The sequence below is a fragment of the Anabrus simplex genome, chromosome 1, assembly GCF_040414725.1.
Source record: "Anabrus simplex isolate iqAnaSimp1 chromosome 1, ASM4041472v1, whole genome shotgun sequence".
In the NCBI taxonomy this organism is placed as follows: Eukaryota; Metazoa; Arthropoda; class Insecta; order Orthoptera; family Tettigoniidae; genus Anabrus; species Anabrus simplex.
The window spans coordinates 1,662,928,191-1,662,942,750 of NC_090265.1; the positions used below are offsets into that span (position 1 = coordinate 1,662,928,191).

At 43.2% G+C, this 14,560-nt stretch overlaps 1 protein-coding gene across 1 annotated transcript in view; it reads left to right on the top strand.

The window, feature by feature from the left end:
- Positions 1-14,560, top strand: part of LOC136858667 (serine-rich adhesin for platelets) — a 500,703-nt gene that overhangs the window by 452,968 nt on the left and 33,175 nt on the right. Inside the window, exon 15 of the mRNA XM_067138381.2 lies at positions 13,640-13,750. Coding sequence (XP_066994482.2) covers positions 13,640-13,750 — 111 coding nt within the window. The remainder of the gene's footprint in view (positions 1-13,639; positions 13,751-14,560) is intronic.

The following is a 14,560-nucleotide window of genomic DNA, read 5'->3' on the forward strand; positions in this document are numbered from 1 at the left end:
TGACAGCTACGTGATGCAAACCGCGCAGCTAATCGCTCGCTCTAAGAAAAATATTTTGATATGTGATATTACTGAATGTTGTTTGTGGTCCGAATTCAAATTCGATGTCGATTTCAATGTACAAAACAAAACTTGACACAGCTCTTACCCAGGGGCGGTGCGTGGTATTGTTGCAGTATTGCACAACTCCCAATAATTTTACACTTCATTTATCGTCTTTTTTTCAATTGTTTTGGTTTAATAAACCTAACATATATTCGAAAACATGTTAAAATCAACCATCTTTGGTTGTTCGCTGTACTAATGCTTCGTAACGGACCAATAAACAACCGCTGGCTTCGCATTAAATTCAAGGGGTGTGCTTTCCTACAGCAACTCCCTAGCGGACAGCGCGGCGCAATGTACCTCAGCAGAGACGTCCGGCTCCATGGCTAAGGGGTTAGCGTGCCGGCCTTTGGTCACAGGGGTCCCGGGTTCGATTCCCGGCAGGGTCGGGAATTTTAACCACCATTGGTTAATTTCGCTGGCACGGGGGCTGGGTGTATGTGTCGTCTTCATCATCATTTCATCCTCATCACGACGCGCACGTCGCCTACGGGAGTCAGATCTAAAGACCTGCACCTGGCGAGCCGAAAATGCCCTCGGACACTCTCGGCACTAAAAGCCATACGCCATTTCATTTCAGCATGGACGAGCCTAAGGCTGTATAGTATCAGGTAGCATGCTCGCTGGTATCGGTCTCAGGGAGTTGCACGAGACTAGCAAGTCTCCTATCGAGAAACGGTTCCGAATGTCCCCGTTCGATAGCGCCACTCTGAGGAGATTACTTCATTCCTACTTTCCTCTCGTATTTTTTTTAATTTACAATTTTTGTTTTACGTTGCACCGACGCAGATAGCTCTTACAGCGACGACGGGATATAGAAGTAAGTTCAGAAGACATTATAAGTAGACTTTTGTAACCAATATAAGTTTATTAAGGATGAGCTGTGTGCTTGATAGAAAAACTGTTAGTGTAAATTCTTCTCTTGTTGATTAAAACATTTAGTGCTTGATCACAATGTATTTTTCTGCCTCTGTGGTGTAGTGGTTAGTGTGATTAGCTGCCACCCCCGGAGGCCCGGGTGCGATTCCCGGCTCTACCACGAAATTTGAAAAGTAATGTATTTAAGTGTACCATTTGCCACCGAGGTAGACACTTAATTTGCAAATAAAGTGATTTGATTTGATTTGATTTGATTTGATTTGATTTGATTTGATTTGATTTGATTTGATTTGATTTGATTTGATTTGATTTGATTTGATTTGATTTGATTTGATTTGAAAATGGGAAAGCGTGGAACAGGAAAGGGCTAAGGGCGAGGGAGGAATCGACAGCGGCCTTAATTAAAGTACAGCCCCAGCATTTGCTTGGTGTGCGCGGAAAACCATCTTAAGGGCTTCCGGCAGTGGTGTTCGAACCCACTATCCCCCGACTGCAAGGTCATAGCTACGCTACCCTAACCGCGCGACGAACTTGCTGGGTAATTTCTTTGCCACGTCATACCAGACCACCCACAAAATTACCAACATCTTCCTTCAATGAAAAACAGGACGGCAAATTTTCAATTCAAGTTAGACAAAAGTAAGTGTGCCAGGCTAAGTGGCTCAGACGGTTGAGGCCTTCTTACCCCAACATGGCAGGTTCGATCCTGGCTCAGTCCGGTGGTATTTGAAGATAGTAAATCAGTCTCGTGTCAGTAGATTTACTGGCATGTAAGAGAACTCCTGTGTTAATAAATTCCGGCACCTCGGCGCCTCCGAAAACCGTAAAAATGCCGTTAGTGAGACGTGGAGCCAAAAATATTATTATTGAGAGTAACTGTAGTTACAGTGTATAATTAGCCTCTTATTTCCTGGGTTGAAATTGCCAGATATATTTGTTTTATTTGTTGCGGATGATGATGAAGTTTATTGTTTAAAAGGGCCTAAGAGGTAGGTCATCGGCCGCATTTCAGTTTTAGTAGTCTCTTGTTATTTCTGTGACACTGAAAATTTTGGTACAACACCCAGCTTCAGATACCACCAGCCGCCACTGCTCTTACCACGGTCAACTCGATCTACTTTCCGCTCCTTAGCTAGCGGGAGGCAAGTCAGCCGTGCTTGCTCTTACAATAGAACCTGACTGGTAGAAATTAACACGCTCTTTCGACACCAGATGTCATACCTATCGCTTGTGAGCACATGCAGTTCCAGTATCTGCGGGCAGATGGCACTACCTACTACAGCTTCCTGAAGGTATTCGGGATGAAACTGGGAGATAGATTTCATTGGTAATCGGCCACAAGGTTCGCTCCACTCATCATAATAGCGCTTCGTTCAAATTTTCTTCAGCTGCTGAATACTTTTGATCAACAAGACCAGAATATTAATTTAGTTTGTAAATAATTTATTTTAATTTTAATTGTGTTAACGATATTTTAATTTTACGTATTTTAATTATTTAATTTGATTATTGAAAACCAGTCTGAGTGGCTCAGAGGGTTGAGGTGGTGGCCTTCTGATCCAGCTTGGCAGGTTCGATTCTGGCTCAGTCCGGTGGTATTTGAAGGTGCTCAGGTATGTCAGCCACGTGTCGGTAGATTTACTGGCACGTAGAAGAACTCCTGAAGGACTAAATTCCTGCACCTCGGTGTCTCCGAAAACCGTAATAGTAGTTAGTGGGACGTAAACCAAAATAACGTTATTATTATGATTATTATTATTATTATTATTATTATTATTATTATTATTATTATTATTATTATTATTATTATTATTATTATTATTATTGAAAACATAATGTGGTTAAGTGTAAAAGAAGGATCTAGATCCCTAACTTCCCCACTGAACAGGCCACTAATAAATAAACAAATTGTACTTCAGAAAGAAAATAGTAGTTTTTAAATTATGACTACAAGTCTCAGAAAAAATCTGAAATAGAAGTAATAACTTGCACTATGTTCTATTACAGTACAGCAGGGTAATGAGTAAATGGGTCAAAAACATTAACTTCCAAAAATAGAAGCTGTGCTTTTAACGAAACATTTTGGTTCGAAGTTCTTCAGAAATCTCAGCAGTGACATTAATTAAAGTCCGCCTCTGTGGTGTAGTGGTTAGTGTGATTAGCTGCCACCCCCGGAGACTTGGGTTCGATTCCCGGCTTTGCCACGAAATTTAAAAAGTGGTACGAGGGCTGGAACTAGGTCCACCCAGCCCCGGGAGGTCAACTGAGTAGAGGTGAGTTCGATTCACACGTCAGCCATCCTGGAAGTGGTTTTCCATGGTTTCCCGCTTCTCCTCCAGGCAAAGGCAGGGATGGCACCTAACTTAAGGCCACGGCCGCTTCCTTCCCTCTTCCTTATCTATCCCTTCCAATCTTCCCATTCCCCCGCAAGGCCGCTGTTCATCATAGCAGGTGAGGCCGCCTGGGCGAGGTCTGGTCATCCTCCCCAGTTGTATCCCCCGACCCAGAGTCTGAAGCTCCAGGACACTGTTCTTGAGGCGGTAGAAGTGGTATCCCTCGCTGAGTTCGAGGGGAAAACCGACCCTGGAGAGTAAACAGATAAACAAGAAGAAGAAGAAGAAGATATTAATTAAAACGTTTTAGCTATAGTACTCAAGGTATTACAATTCATCATAAATAACAAGAAGAAGAATAAGAAGAATCTACTGAGCGATCACTTGAGTCGCACCCAAAAGACGTATGAAATTCTACGGTCCTTTAGCACGAATGGACATCTCACGACTGACCAAGATTTTTTTTTTTTCGTTATCAGTGGAAAACAACAAACGAAAGTACGGTGGCTAATAGACACAAAAAATGGTCTCCGAGAAGTCGATATTGACCCACTGACAACAACGACGACTACTTACAGACAAAAGATTAACACCCACAAGTTTGCATTCAAGACTCCAACGGCAAGAAACTTAAAACTAAAGAACGCCTGGACACAAGAACGACTATAGGCCCATCGTGAAAGATGAGCAAGTTTTAGGGAAAATAAGAATAATACCAACACTTAATAATGGTTCTATGTGCTCCTTAGATGGCCAACTAACTACTTTTACGGTTTCCAGAGGCGCTTATTTCCTGTCAGTAAATCTACGGAAACAACGCTGGGGTATTTAAGCACCTTCCGATACCACCGGACTGAGACAGGTTCGAACCTACCATCTTGGAGTCGGAAGACCAACGTTCTACCGTCTGAGATATTCAACGTGGCAATACTAATAATAATAATAATAATAATAATAATAATAATAATAATAATAATAATAATAATAATAATAATAATAATCTATGAGAGTCAACAAGTTGGAATCGGCCTATCGACTGACAAAGAACACTTGTAAAAAAATATGCCTGTCACGCAGCGTTAAACTGAAGCACTACACGTCAGTCATACGACCAGAAGCTCTGTATTCCATGGAGTGTCTTTCATTGACCCGAAGAGGTATGTTCGAGAAACTGGAAGTCAGAGAGAGAGGAGAATTCTCAGGAAGATCTTTGGACCGGTAAAGGAAGATGACGAATTCCGTAGACGGCACAGTTTCAAGCTCTACGAGCATATAGAGAGGTACTCTAAATGTGCTAGGAAAAGGAGAGTAGCTTTCTATGGCCATATAGTAAGACTGCCTCCGAAAATATTGACCAATCGCCTCTTCATCTTCTGGCAGAACGAGAAGATTCGCACCATTTGGTTGACAGAAACTGAGAAGGACACAGAAGAACTGGGAATATCAGGTCCTCAATATAGACGGTCGTAGGCGCAACAGCCTCAAAGGGCCATGGCCTACCAAGCGACCGCTGCTCAGCCGGAAGGCCTGCAGATTGCGAGGTGTCCGTTGGTCAGCATGACGAATCCTCTTGGCCGTTATTCTTGGCTTTCTGGACCGGGGTCGTCATCTCACCGTCAGACAGCTCCTCAATTGTGAATACGTAGGCTGAGCGGACCTCGAACCAGCCCTCAGATCCAGGTAAAGATCTATGACCTACCCGGTAATCGAACCCGGGGCCTCCGGGTAAGAAGCACGCACGCTACCCGTACACCGCAGGGCCAGAATTTATAACCTATTTCACATCATTATTATTAATTTTAGGTAAGCCCGCCGGGTGGCCATGATCGTTAAGGCGCTGAAGTCTTAAAAACGGTCTAACACCGAGGTTAGCCGGTACGAGTCCCGTTGGTCGAAAAAGTTTTCACCATCAGAATGTTGGCCGGCAGGGTAGGGGAGGTGGTGGTATACAATTTCTAATCACTAGATTACGTGCCAAAAGCCTGGATTAAATTCCAAACCTCTCCGCAGTGCTCATATGGAGTGAGGGCATATGACGCTGTTGATGGTGATTCGTCAGTCGGATGGGGACGTTAAGCCTTGAGCAGACCCCTTGGTGCTATTCGACAGGAGTAGGCTATGTGCCGGCACCGGGTTTCACCCTCTCCCTACTATCATATATCACGTCATTCATTTCATCTCTCATTAACTCCTCTGATGAGGTTGACGTCAGGAAGGGCATCCGGTCATAAAAAACCGCCACGACAAATTCATCTCACCTCATACCCGACCCCGTAGGGAAACGGGACAAGGGTTGGACAAACATTATTAATTTTAGGTAAATTACTACACGGAATCATATTGTTTCTTCGTGTGATAAATTTTGAAGCATGGCTCCATACACAGCGCAACACCGCTCTGGTGGTGTGTCTTCTTTACGAGAAGGTTTCCCGCTCGATTTTTTACTTCTCGCGGTGCAAACGTGGCATGTCATGGCAGCGTACTTCTTGGTTGTAGAAGAAAGTACACAAACCACTACACTAGCATCAGCTTCGAGTTGATTTGAGTGATCAGCGCATTCAGTACAACCCGCTTGGAAATAGAACTGTTGTTGTTTTCTTTTTGCTAGTGGCTTTACGTCGCAGCGACACGTCATATGGCGACGATGTGATAGGAAAGGACTAGGAGTGGGAAGGAAGCGTTCGTGGCCATAATTAAGGTACAAACTGCCTAGTGTGAAAATGGGAAACCACGGTGAACCATCTTCAGGGCTGCCGACAGTAGGATTCGAACCCACTACCTCCCGGATGCAAGCTCACAGCTGCGAGCCCCTAACTGCACGGTCAACTCGCCCGGTGAGACACAACTGTGAAATGGTGGAGGGAATTGCACTGTTTTATAAACGCTCATTATTTTGTAATACAGTGCTATTTATATAATATTTTTCAAGTACATGCCATAAAATATACCAGCATCTAATTCCTCCTATTCCATACCATCCACATCGTCATCTATATTAGCGAAATAATTCTCAATATCATGCCGCAATAAACTTTGGCGAGCTTCCATTTCTACTCACGCGCGCGCGGTGAAGCGGTGCGATAACACTGTCACTGAGTCATGATAAAGGCGTAGATTTGAAAATATGTCAACTGGAGTGTCATCTATTGCTCAGTATCCTTATTAACAGTACAAGACATAGTTCTTCAAGGCGGTATTATTGGGTCTTCATGATTTCTGATAGGCCTATATATACATGATATAAGTAAAGTGGAATGAGAGATAAGGCTTTTTTCGGATGATGTAATTCTGTATAGAGTGCTAAATAAATTACAAGGTTGTGATAAACTGCAAAATGACCTCGATAATGTTGTGAGATGGACAGTAGGCGATAGTATGATGATAAACGGGGTTAAAAGTCAGGTTGTGAGCGTCACAAAAAGGAAAAGTCCTCTCAGTTTTAATTACTGCGTTGATGGCGTGAAAGTTACTTTTTTGGGATCATATAAGTACCTAGTAAGGAAGGATCTTCATTGGGGTAATCACATAAATGGGATTGTAATAAAGGGTACAGATCTCTGCACATGGTTTTGAAGGTGCTTAGGGGTTGTAGTTAGGTTGTAAAGGAGAGGGCATACAATTCTCTGGTAAGACCCCAAATAGAGTACGGTTCCAGTGTATGGGACCCTCACAAGGATTACTTGATTCAAGAACTGGGGAAAAAATCCAAAGGAAAGCAGCTCGATATGTTCTAGGTGATTTCCGACAAATGAGTAGCGTTACAAACATGTTGCAAAGTTTGGGTTGGTAATACTTGGGAGAAATGAGACGAGCTGCTCGACTAAGTGGTATGTTCCGAGCTGTCAATGGAGAGATGGCGTGGGAAGACATTAGTAGACGAATAAGTTTGAGTGGTGTCCTTAAAAGTAGGAAAGATCACAATATGAAGATAAAGTTTGAATTCAAGAGAACAAAATTGGGGGGAAATATTCGTTTATAGGAAGGGGAGTTAGGGCTTGGATTAACTTGTCAAGGGAGATGTACAATAAATATCCAATTTCTTTGCAATCATTTAAGATAAGGCTAACAAAATATACAATATACAATAAATTTCCAATTTCATTGCAATCATTTAAGATAAAGCTAACAAAATAACATATAGGGAATCTGCCACCTGGGCGACTGCCCTAAATGCAGATCAATAGTGATTTATTGATTGATCCTCCGATGTTCAGACCCATAGAAACACCGCTTAGCAAAATGACATTCGTTTAAATGAGTGACTCCGTGTAAACTACTCCTACTACTAAATGTTTTCATTCCTCCCCTCATTGGGGAGTCAGGCTTCCTACACGGTCACGCCGTCTCTCAGGCTAGGATATTTGTGTCGGAGAAGAAGATATGCGGAGAAGGTGAGAGGGTTGGCGGCCGTGGCCTATACTAGGAACTGTCCCGGCTTTCTCCTTAGTGCATGAAAATGGAAAACCACGGGAAACCATTCTCAGGACAGCCGACGGTGCGGACTAGCGCTCTCCGTCCCCCGAGTCCAGAGGCGTAGAGCCACGGTAGAGCCGGGGCCACCCCTCCTCTTCTCGGTTAACCGGTTGGAGTGCAGAGCTGTCTTACCACTAACCAGCCGTGACCAATCGTGGTCCAAGACCCACTCTGCATCCGCTAACGGGCTTGGCGATTTTCCGGAGGAAGGCGGACCGTAAAATCTACGGGCTTGGTAGCGAGAGTGGTAATGGATGCTATTTTTTTTTCCCGGCTGTTAGATCCTTAAAGAAACTTAGGAGCGTCTTTAAATTGAAGACCTCCCCGGAGTAAGGATGTAACCAACAATGTTCTGAAGAGCGAGATACAGGGTGTATCATCACGCCTCTATACTGTGGTGTCATCTTATGACTTACATTTGAACTTCAAGCTGGTTTACAGCCAGCAGAACCTTGTCTTTCGCACCGCCGTCTCGATCCTCCTATGAGAGGATCGGGACGGCGTTGGTGCCGCGAGAATTGCGTTTACGGCGACATTGCAGATGGCAGCACTTACCGCACCCAGAGCACATGTTGGTTAAATGAGAGTTCATCCGCAACACCAATAAAAAAAGGAAAAATAATCCTTAACACGTTACTAATTGAGAAGATAATAACATACAGATAAGTCGGTAGATGCAGAGTGGGTTTCGGCCCTTGGGTTTTGTCCCTTAAGAGGCCACGGTTTGTCCGTGGTCCAACAGCTCTGTACTCTGACCGGCCAACCGAACAGAGGAAAGGTGTCCACGGCTCTACCGTGGCTCTACGCCTCTGCATTCGGGAGACGGTTCTGGGGCACAGTGTCGGACTTCACGCCTGGCCCCACCCGTCGGCTGTCCTGAGAATGGTTTTCCGTGGTTTTCCATTCTCCTGCACTAAGGCGAATGTCGGGACAGTTCGTAGTATAGGCCACGGCCGCCCACCCCCTCACCTTCTCCGCACACCTGCTTCACCGTAACAAATCTCCCGGCCTGAGAGACGGCGTCACGGTCTAGGAGGCCCGCCTCCCCCTTCAAGGGAGGAATGAAAACGTTTAGTAGTTAGGTAGATGCAGAGTGGGTTTCGGCCCTTGGGTTTTGTCCCTTAAGAGGCCACGGTTTGTCCGTGGTCCAACAGCTCTGTACTCTGACCGGCCAACCGAACAGAGGAAAGGTGTCCACGGCTCTACCGTGGCTCTACGCCTCTGCATTCGGGAGACGGGTCTAGGGCACAGTGCCGGACTTCACGCCTGGCCCCACCCGTCGGCTGTCCTGAGAATGGTTTTCCGTGGTTTTCCATTCTCCTGCACTAAGGCGAATGTCGGAACGGTTCGTAGTATAGGCCACGGCCGCCCACCCCCTCACCTTCTCCGCACACCTGCTTCACCGTAACAAATCTCCCGGCCTGAGAGACGGCGTAAATGTCTAAGAGGCCCGCCTCCCCCTTCAGGGGAGGAGTGAAAACGTTTAGTAGTAGTAGCATACAGATAACATACAGAAACTAACATTTCACATTCAAGCTTGGCTGAAGATGTAGGTACGTAAAATGTGTAAAATCTTACTACTTACAGTAGATATGTTAGGATCATCCCTCTGCTGCATGGCACATAACAATTTCAGAAGTTTCTCTGCACGAGTAACGGAGCACCTTTGCAGTCCTTTTCTTACTGTTATTTACCAGCAGTGGACGCGAAAATAATTCTATCACTATTTCGCTGACCCTTTGTTCATGACCAGATTTCAGGATACGTTTTATAGCACATAATGCAGTGCGTGCGTCCGTCATGTCATACACCCATCACCCGATCTCACAGCACTAAATAAAGCTTCTATTGAGTCTCCAGAAAATCATCTAGTAAGAACATAAAATAACTGATTTCGTAACAGATAAGACACACATTCCACTATAAATTTCGCAGTTAGCGAGACAGCATCTGTCGTCTCATTAGTCAGACACTTCACGTTTTCACGTTTTGATTTCAACTGAATTATTTTAACGTACTCGATGAAATCATCATTCAACAATTGTAATTATTTTATTTGCTGGTGAATAGAAATTAACACAATCTGGACTGTTTAGCCGAATGTGCTGAGTTCCGTCAATGACTTCGATTAATGTGAAAAATTTGTAAATTAATTCCATGAAGCGCACCGTCGATTCCGCGTATGAAAACTAAACATATTTATAAACGGACATGGTTTTCTTTCATGAAGCGAATAGCAGCCGCGATTACTGGGGAAAAATTTGTACAGCAGAACGTTCATTTTTTCCAAATTCTTCTATATATTCGTAATACCGAACAGGCTTGGATGTAAGGTCTCTATGGAGGCGATAAACTTCGTTCACATATTTGGAGGTGATAATGCCATTGCTACAGCCTCCGTGGCTCAGACGGCAGCTCGTCGGCCTCTCACCGCTGGATACCGTGGTTCAAATCCCGGTCACTCCATGTGAGATTTGTGCTGGACCAAGCGGAGGCGGGACAGGTTTCTCTCCGGGTACTCCGGGTTTCCCTGTCATCTTTCATTCCAGCAACACTCTCCATTCTCATTGCATAGCATCTAACATTCATTAATAAATCACTTTGGGAGTGGCGACCCCATCGTACTAACAGCCTATATCTGCTTCATTCATTACATCCCTGACCCGGTCAAAGACTGGAAAACAGGTAGTAGATTTTCATTTTTCAATGCCATTGCTGTCATTTCACTGTCTAGGAACTAGGACCTCACATTTATCAAATGGTAATAGCGAAAACTGAAAAGAAGTTTACGGCTAGGATAGAATGGATGAGTTACACACGTTCTCACTTTCCCCTCTCCGAAATGTTTAAACATTGGTTCTATGATTGATAGTCAACGGCATTAATCATTTCTGAACTAAAAGGGATAGATCGGAGACTTCTAAGCCTTTAACGAGGAAAGTCCGTTTACAAGAAAACACAACAGTTTATTCGTGAGAGCAGGAGATTTTTCAATACCTGTGCCGCATACACATTCAACACTGACCACGCAAACGAACTTGTCACTGGTTCGGTCGTAGAGGAGCCCTACCTAATTAGCCATTTAATCGGCAATCATTGTTACACTCTGTTGATATGAGAGTTTTACATTCAGCTCTAAGTCTTTCCTTCACTAATTGGGAAATCCCGACAAACACTATCAACATTTTCCTTATAGGCTACCTGTCCAAAGTACTTTGTGACGGAGCTGATACTAGACTAGGAGCCCTGCCATATTCGTAACCGTTTTTGATAATATTCCCCACGCCATATAGTACCGTGTGAATTGTTCTGATTGCGCATTTTGTCTTGCGAAAATTATAGATTTGATTTTAAAGATAAATGGTCTTTTTTCTTTATATTTAGCTACTTCCTTTACTTTATTCAGACGATCAATTTCTAGATTGTCTTCGAATTTCCTCTGTAGTTTTAAAGTTTATTATGGTTAGTCATCAGCTGTTATCGTAGTCTCAGAATTCTCGATCGGAGCCGTTAATGTCTGATTTTTTGGTCACTGCTGTCATTCTTATTCGTTTGAATATTGACTTGGATTGAGACAAATGTTGTGAGATGGACAGCAGGCAATGGTATGTTGATAAACGGGGTTAAAAGTCAGGTTGTGAGTTTCACAAATAGGAAAAGTCCTCTCAGTTTTAATTACTGCGTTGATGGGGTGAAAGTTCCTTTTGGGGATCATTGTAAGTATCTAGGTGTTAATATAAGGAAAGATCTTCATTGGGGTAATCACATAAATGGGATTGTAAATAAAGGGTACAGATCTCTGCACATGGTTATGAGGGTGTTTAGGGGTTGTAGTAAGGATGTAAAGGAGAGTGCATATAAGTCTCTGGTAAGACCCCAACTGGAGTATGGTTCCAGTGTATGGGACCCTCACCAGGATTACCTGATTCAAGAACTGGAAAAAATCCAAAGAAAAGCAGCTCGATTTGTTCTGAGTGATTTCCGACAAAAGAGTAGCGTTACAAAAATGTTGCAATGTTTGGGTTGGGAAGAAATGAGAGAAAGAAGAAGAGCTGCCCGACTAAGTGGTATGTTCCGAGCTGTCAGCGGAGAGATGGCGTGGAATGACATTAGTAGACGAATAAGTTTGAATGGCGTTTATAAAAGTAGTAAAGATCACAATATGAAGATAAAGTTGGAATTCAAGAGGATAAACTGGGGCAAATATTCATTTATAGGAAGGGGAGTTAGGGATTGGAATAACTTACCAAGGGAGATGTTCAATAAATTTCCAATTTCTTTGAAATCATTTCGGAAAAGGCTAGAAAAGCAACCGATAGGGAATCTGCCACCTGGGCGACTGCCCTAAATGCAGATCAGTATTGATTGATTGATTGATGGAATACTGGAACGTACGTAACTCAGCTAGTCTGAAGCAAACCGTTGTTCACACAAATTTCGTACTCATCTTTCAATGTATCTCCTGCGGTTGAAGAGCTTGTTTCATGGCAGATTTCTTCCAAAGAAATATCTTGTCGCTGTCTGGTCTTTCGTGAAGCTATTTTTCTTGTTTGAAAGTATTGGGGATAATTCGAAGACCGACTAGGCACGCTCTCTGGCTTCAATATATTTTTATTTTATCTCCATCTCTAAAATTCAGGCTACAAACACGAGAACAATTGGATGGAATCCATTGACTACCCATGGTTGATCCTTGCCTTGATAGTGTTAAGTCGATTTTCCCAAAGTTCTTTACTTGGGGGGATTTCAGGAATCCTCACACCTGAAGAATTCGGACTTCTTGCTATGATATACAGAGAGGAACACAACAATTCATCATTTTACAACCAGAGACACACACATAAATGCTCGATGAAAACGCACTGGAACACAACAACGTGTGTACAGAGATAAGTTGGGTGCGTTAGCTGGCGCTTCTAGCGGAGGTTTGTGACACTAAGAGCTCACGCTGAGAAGCATGTTAACCGCATTGCATAAAGCAGGCTGGACGGCGGTGGTCTTTCGTGGTGTAAGGATGGACCATCTGTGAAGATGGCAGCAGTGCCTGTATTGCTCCATCGCCATGTGTAATAAATCATTTAAATAAAGGCCGTAGACAAAATCACATATAAATTTGTATATGTTTCCTGCCACAATATCTTCTTAACATTTTTATTGTTATTGTTGTGTTTATTATTACACGAATATTATTTGCTATCATTCATGTTCCAAGTTCATGTAGAGGATTTTTCTTTTGTTATACAAAAATGTAAGAAATATTATTTTGTACAAAAATTGTTGATACCATTTACTAGCCATTTTACTATATCTTATGTTATTTTTAAAGCCTTAAGTTATGACAATAAAATATTGGGATGAAATGGTGTGTATGGATTTTAGTGCCGGGAGTGTCCGAGGACATGTTCGGCTCGTCAAGTGCAGGTCTTTTCATTTGACCCCCGTAGGCGACCTGTGCATCGTGATGAGTATGAAATTCCGGAGAGGTCTTCAATTACAGAAGGAAAATTTGGCAGTCAACGGTTTAATGATGTTATATTACTTCCTTCATTATAAGGTTTTTCTTTTTTTGCTTTACGTCGCACCGACGCAGATAGGTCTTATGGCGACGATGAGATAGGAAAGGCCTAGGAATGGGAAGGAAGCGGCCGTGGCCTTAATTAAGGTAAAGCCGCAGCATTTGCCTGGTGTGAAAATGGGAAAGGCAAATGCTGGGGCTGTGCCTTAATTAAGGCCACGGCCGCTTCTTTATAAGGGATTTTACTACCCTGATGTTTATTTTAGGTAAAATGTTCCTTAACAGTATGACCGCAGTTGCCTGGTAACCACCATGTGTGTTCTTTCTGTTACAGTCAGAGAAGCTGGAGACTGCTTTAGCGGAGCGCAACAGAGAAATTAATAGTCTGCGTTTCGAGCTCCAGGACCGAAGGAAGGAATTTTCCCAGTCTTGTGGTTCTCTTATGGTATGTACTAAACAACATGGTCATGCCTTACAATTTTAAATTGATAATACACATTTTAAACTTGTGTGGCTTACGCTGGAGAAAATAACTTAGAGAACAAATTATGAAATTGAAAATCCACAGCCTGTTTTCAGTCATTCGACCGGGTCAGGAATGGAATAAATTGAAGTCCCCATTTGGCGGCAAAGACAGGAATTATGTCCGTTGCCGAAACCTGTCTCACTCCTCTGGGGCAGTGATTAACGACTTTATCTCCTCATTCCGAGTAACCTCCTAATATTGCTCCTATCTGTTAGTACTGGCTATCATTCTCGGTACTTTCACGTCAGTTACTTTTAATTTATGAATAAAATGTCCTGAGACCACTGAGATTTCACTCCCGTAAAGCAAAGTTGGTCTTTAAACTAATCGACGTAAAGATAGTTTCGTCCGGAAGCTGACTTCTTTCTTACAGAAGATTTTTGATCACAACTGCGAGTTCACAAAGTGTGTTCTTTACGTTAACCAATGAAGTTAAAATCCTCGACCCAGCCAGGAATCGAACCCACGTCTACAGGGTCAACCCGAGCACGCCTTTACTAACGTGTCTAGGCAGCCACTAATATTCACCAGGATTATTAAAAAAGAAAACCCCATGGCACTACAGCCCTTGAAGGGTCTTGGCCTACAAAGCGACCGCTGTTCAGCCCGAAAGCCTGCAAATTACGAGGTGTCGTGTGGTCAGCAAGACGAATCCTCTCATCCGTTATTCTTGGCTTTCTAGACCGGGGCAGCTATCTCTCCGTCAGATAACTCCTCAATCTCAATTCT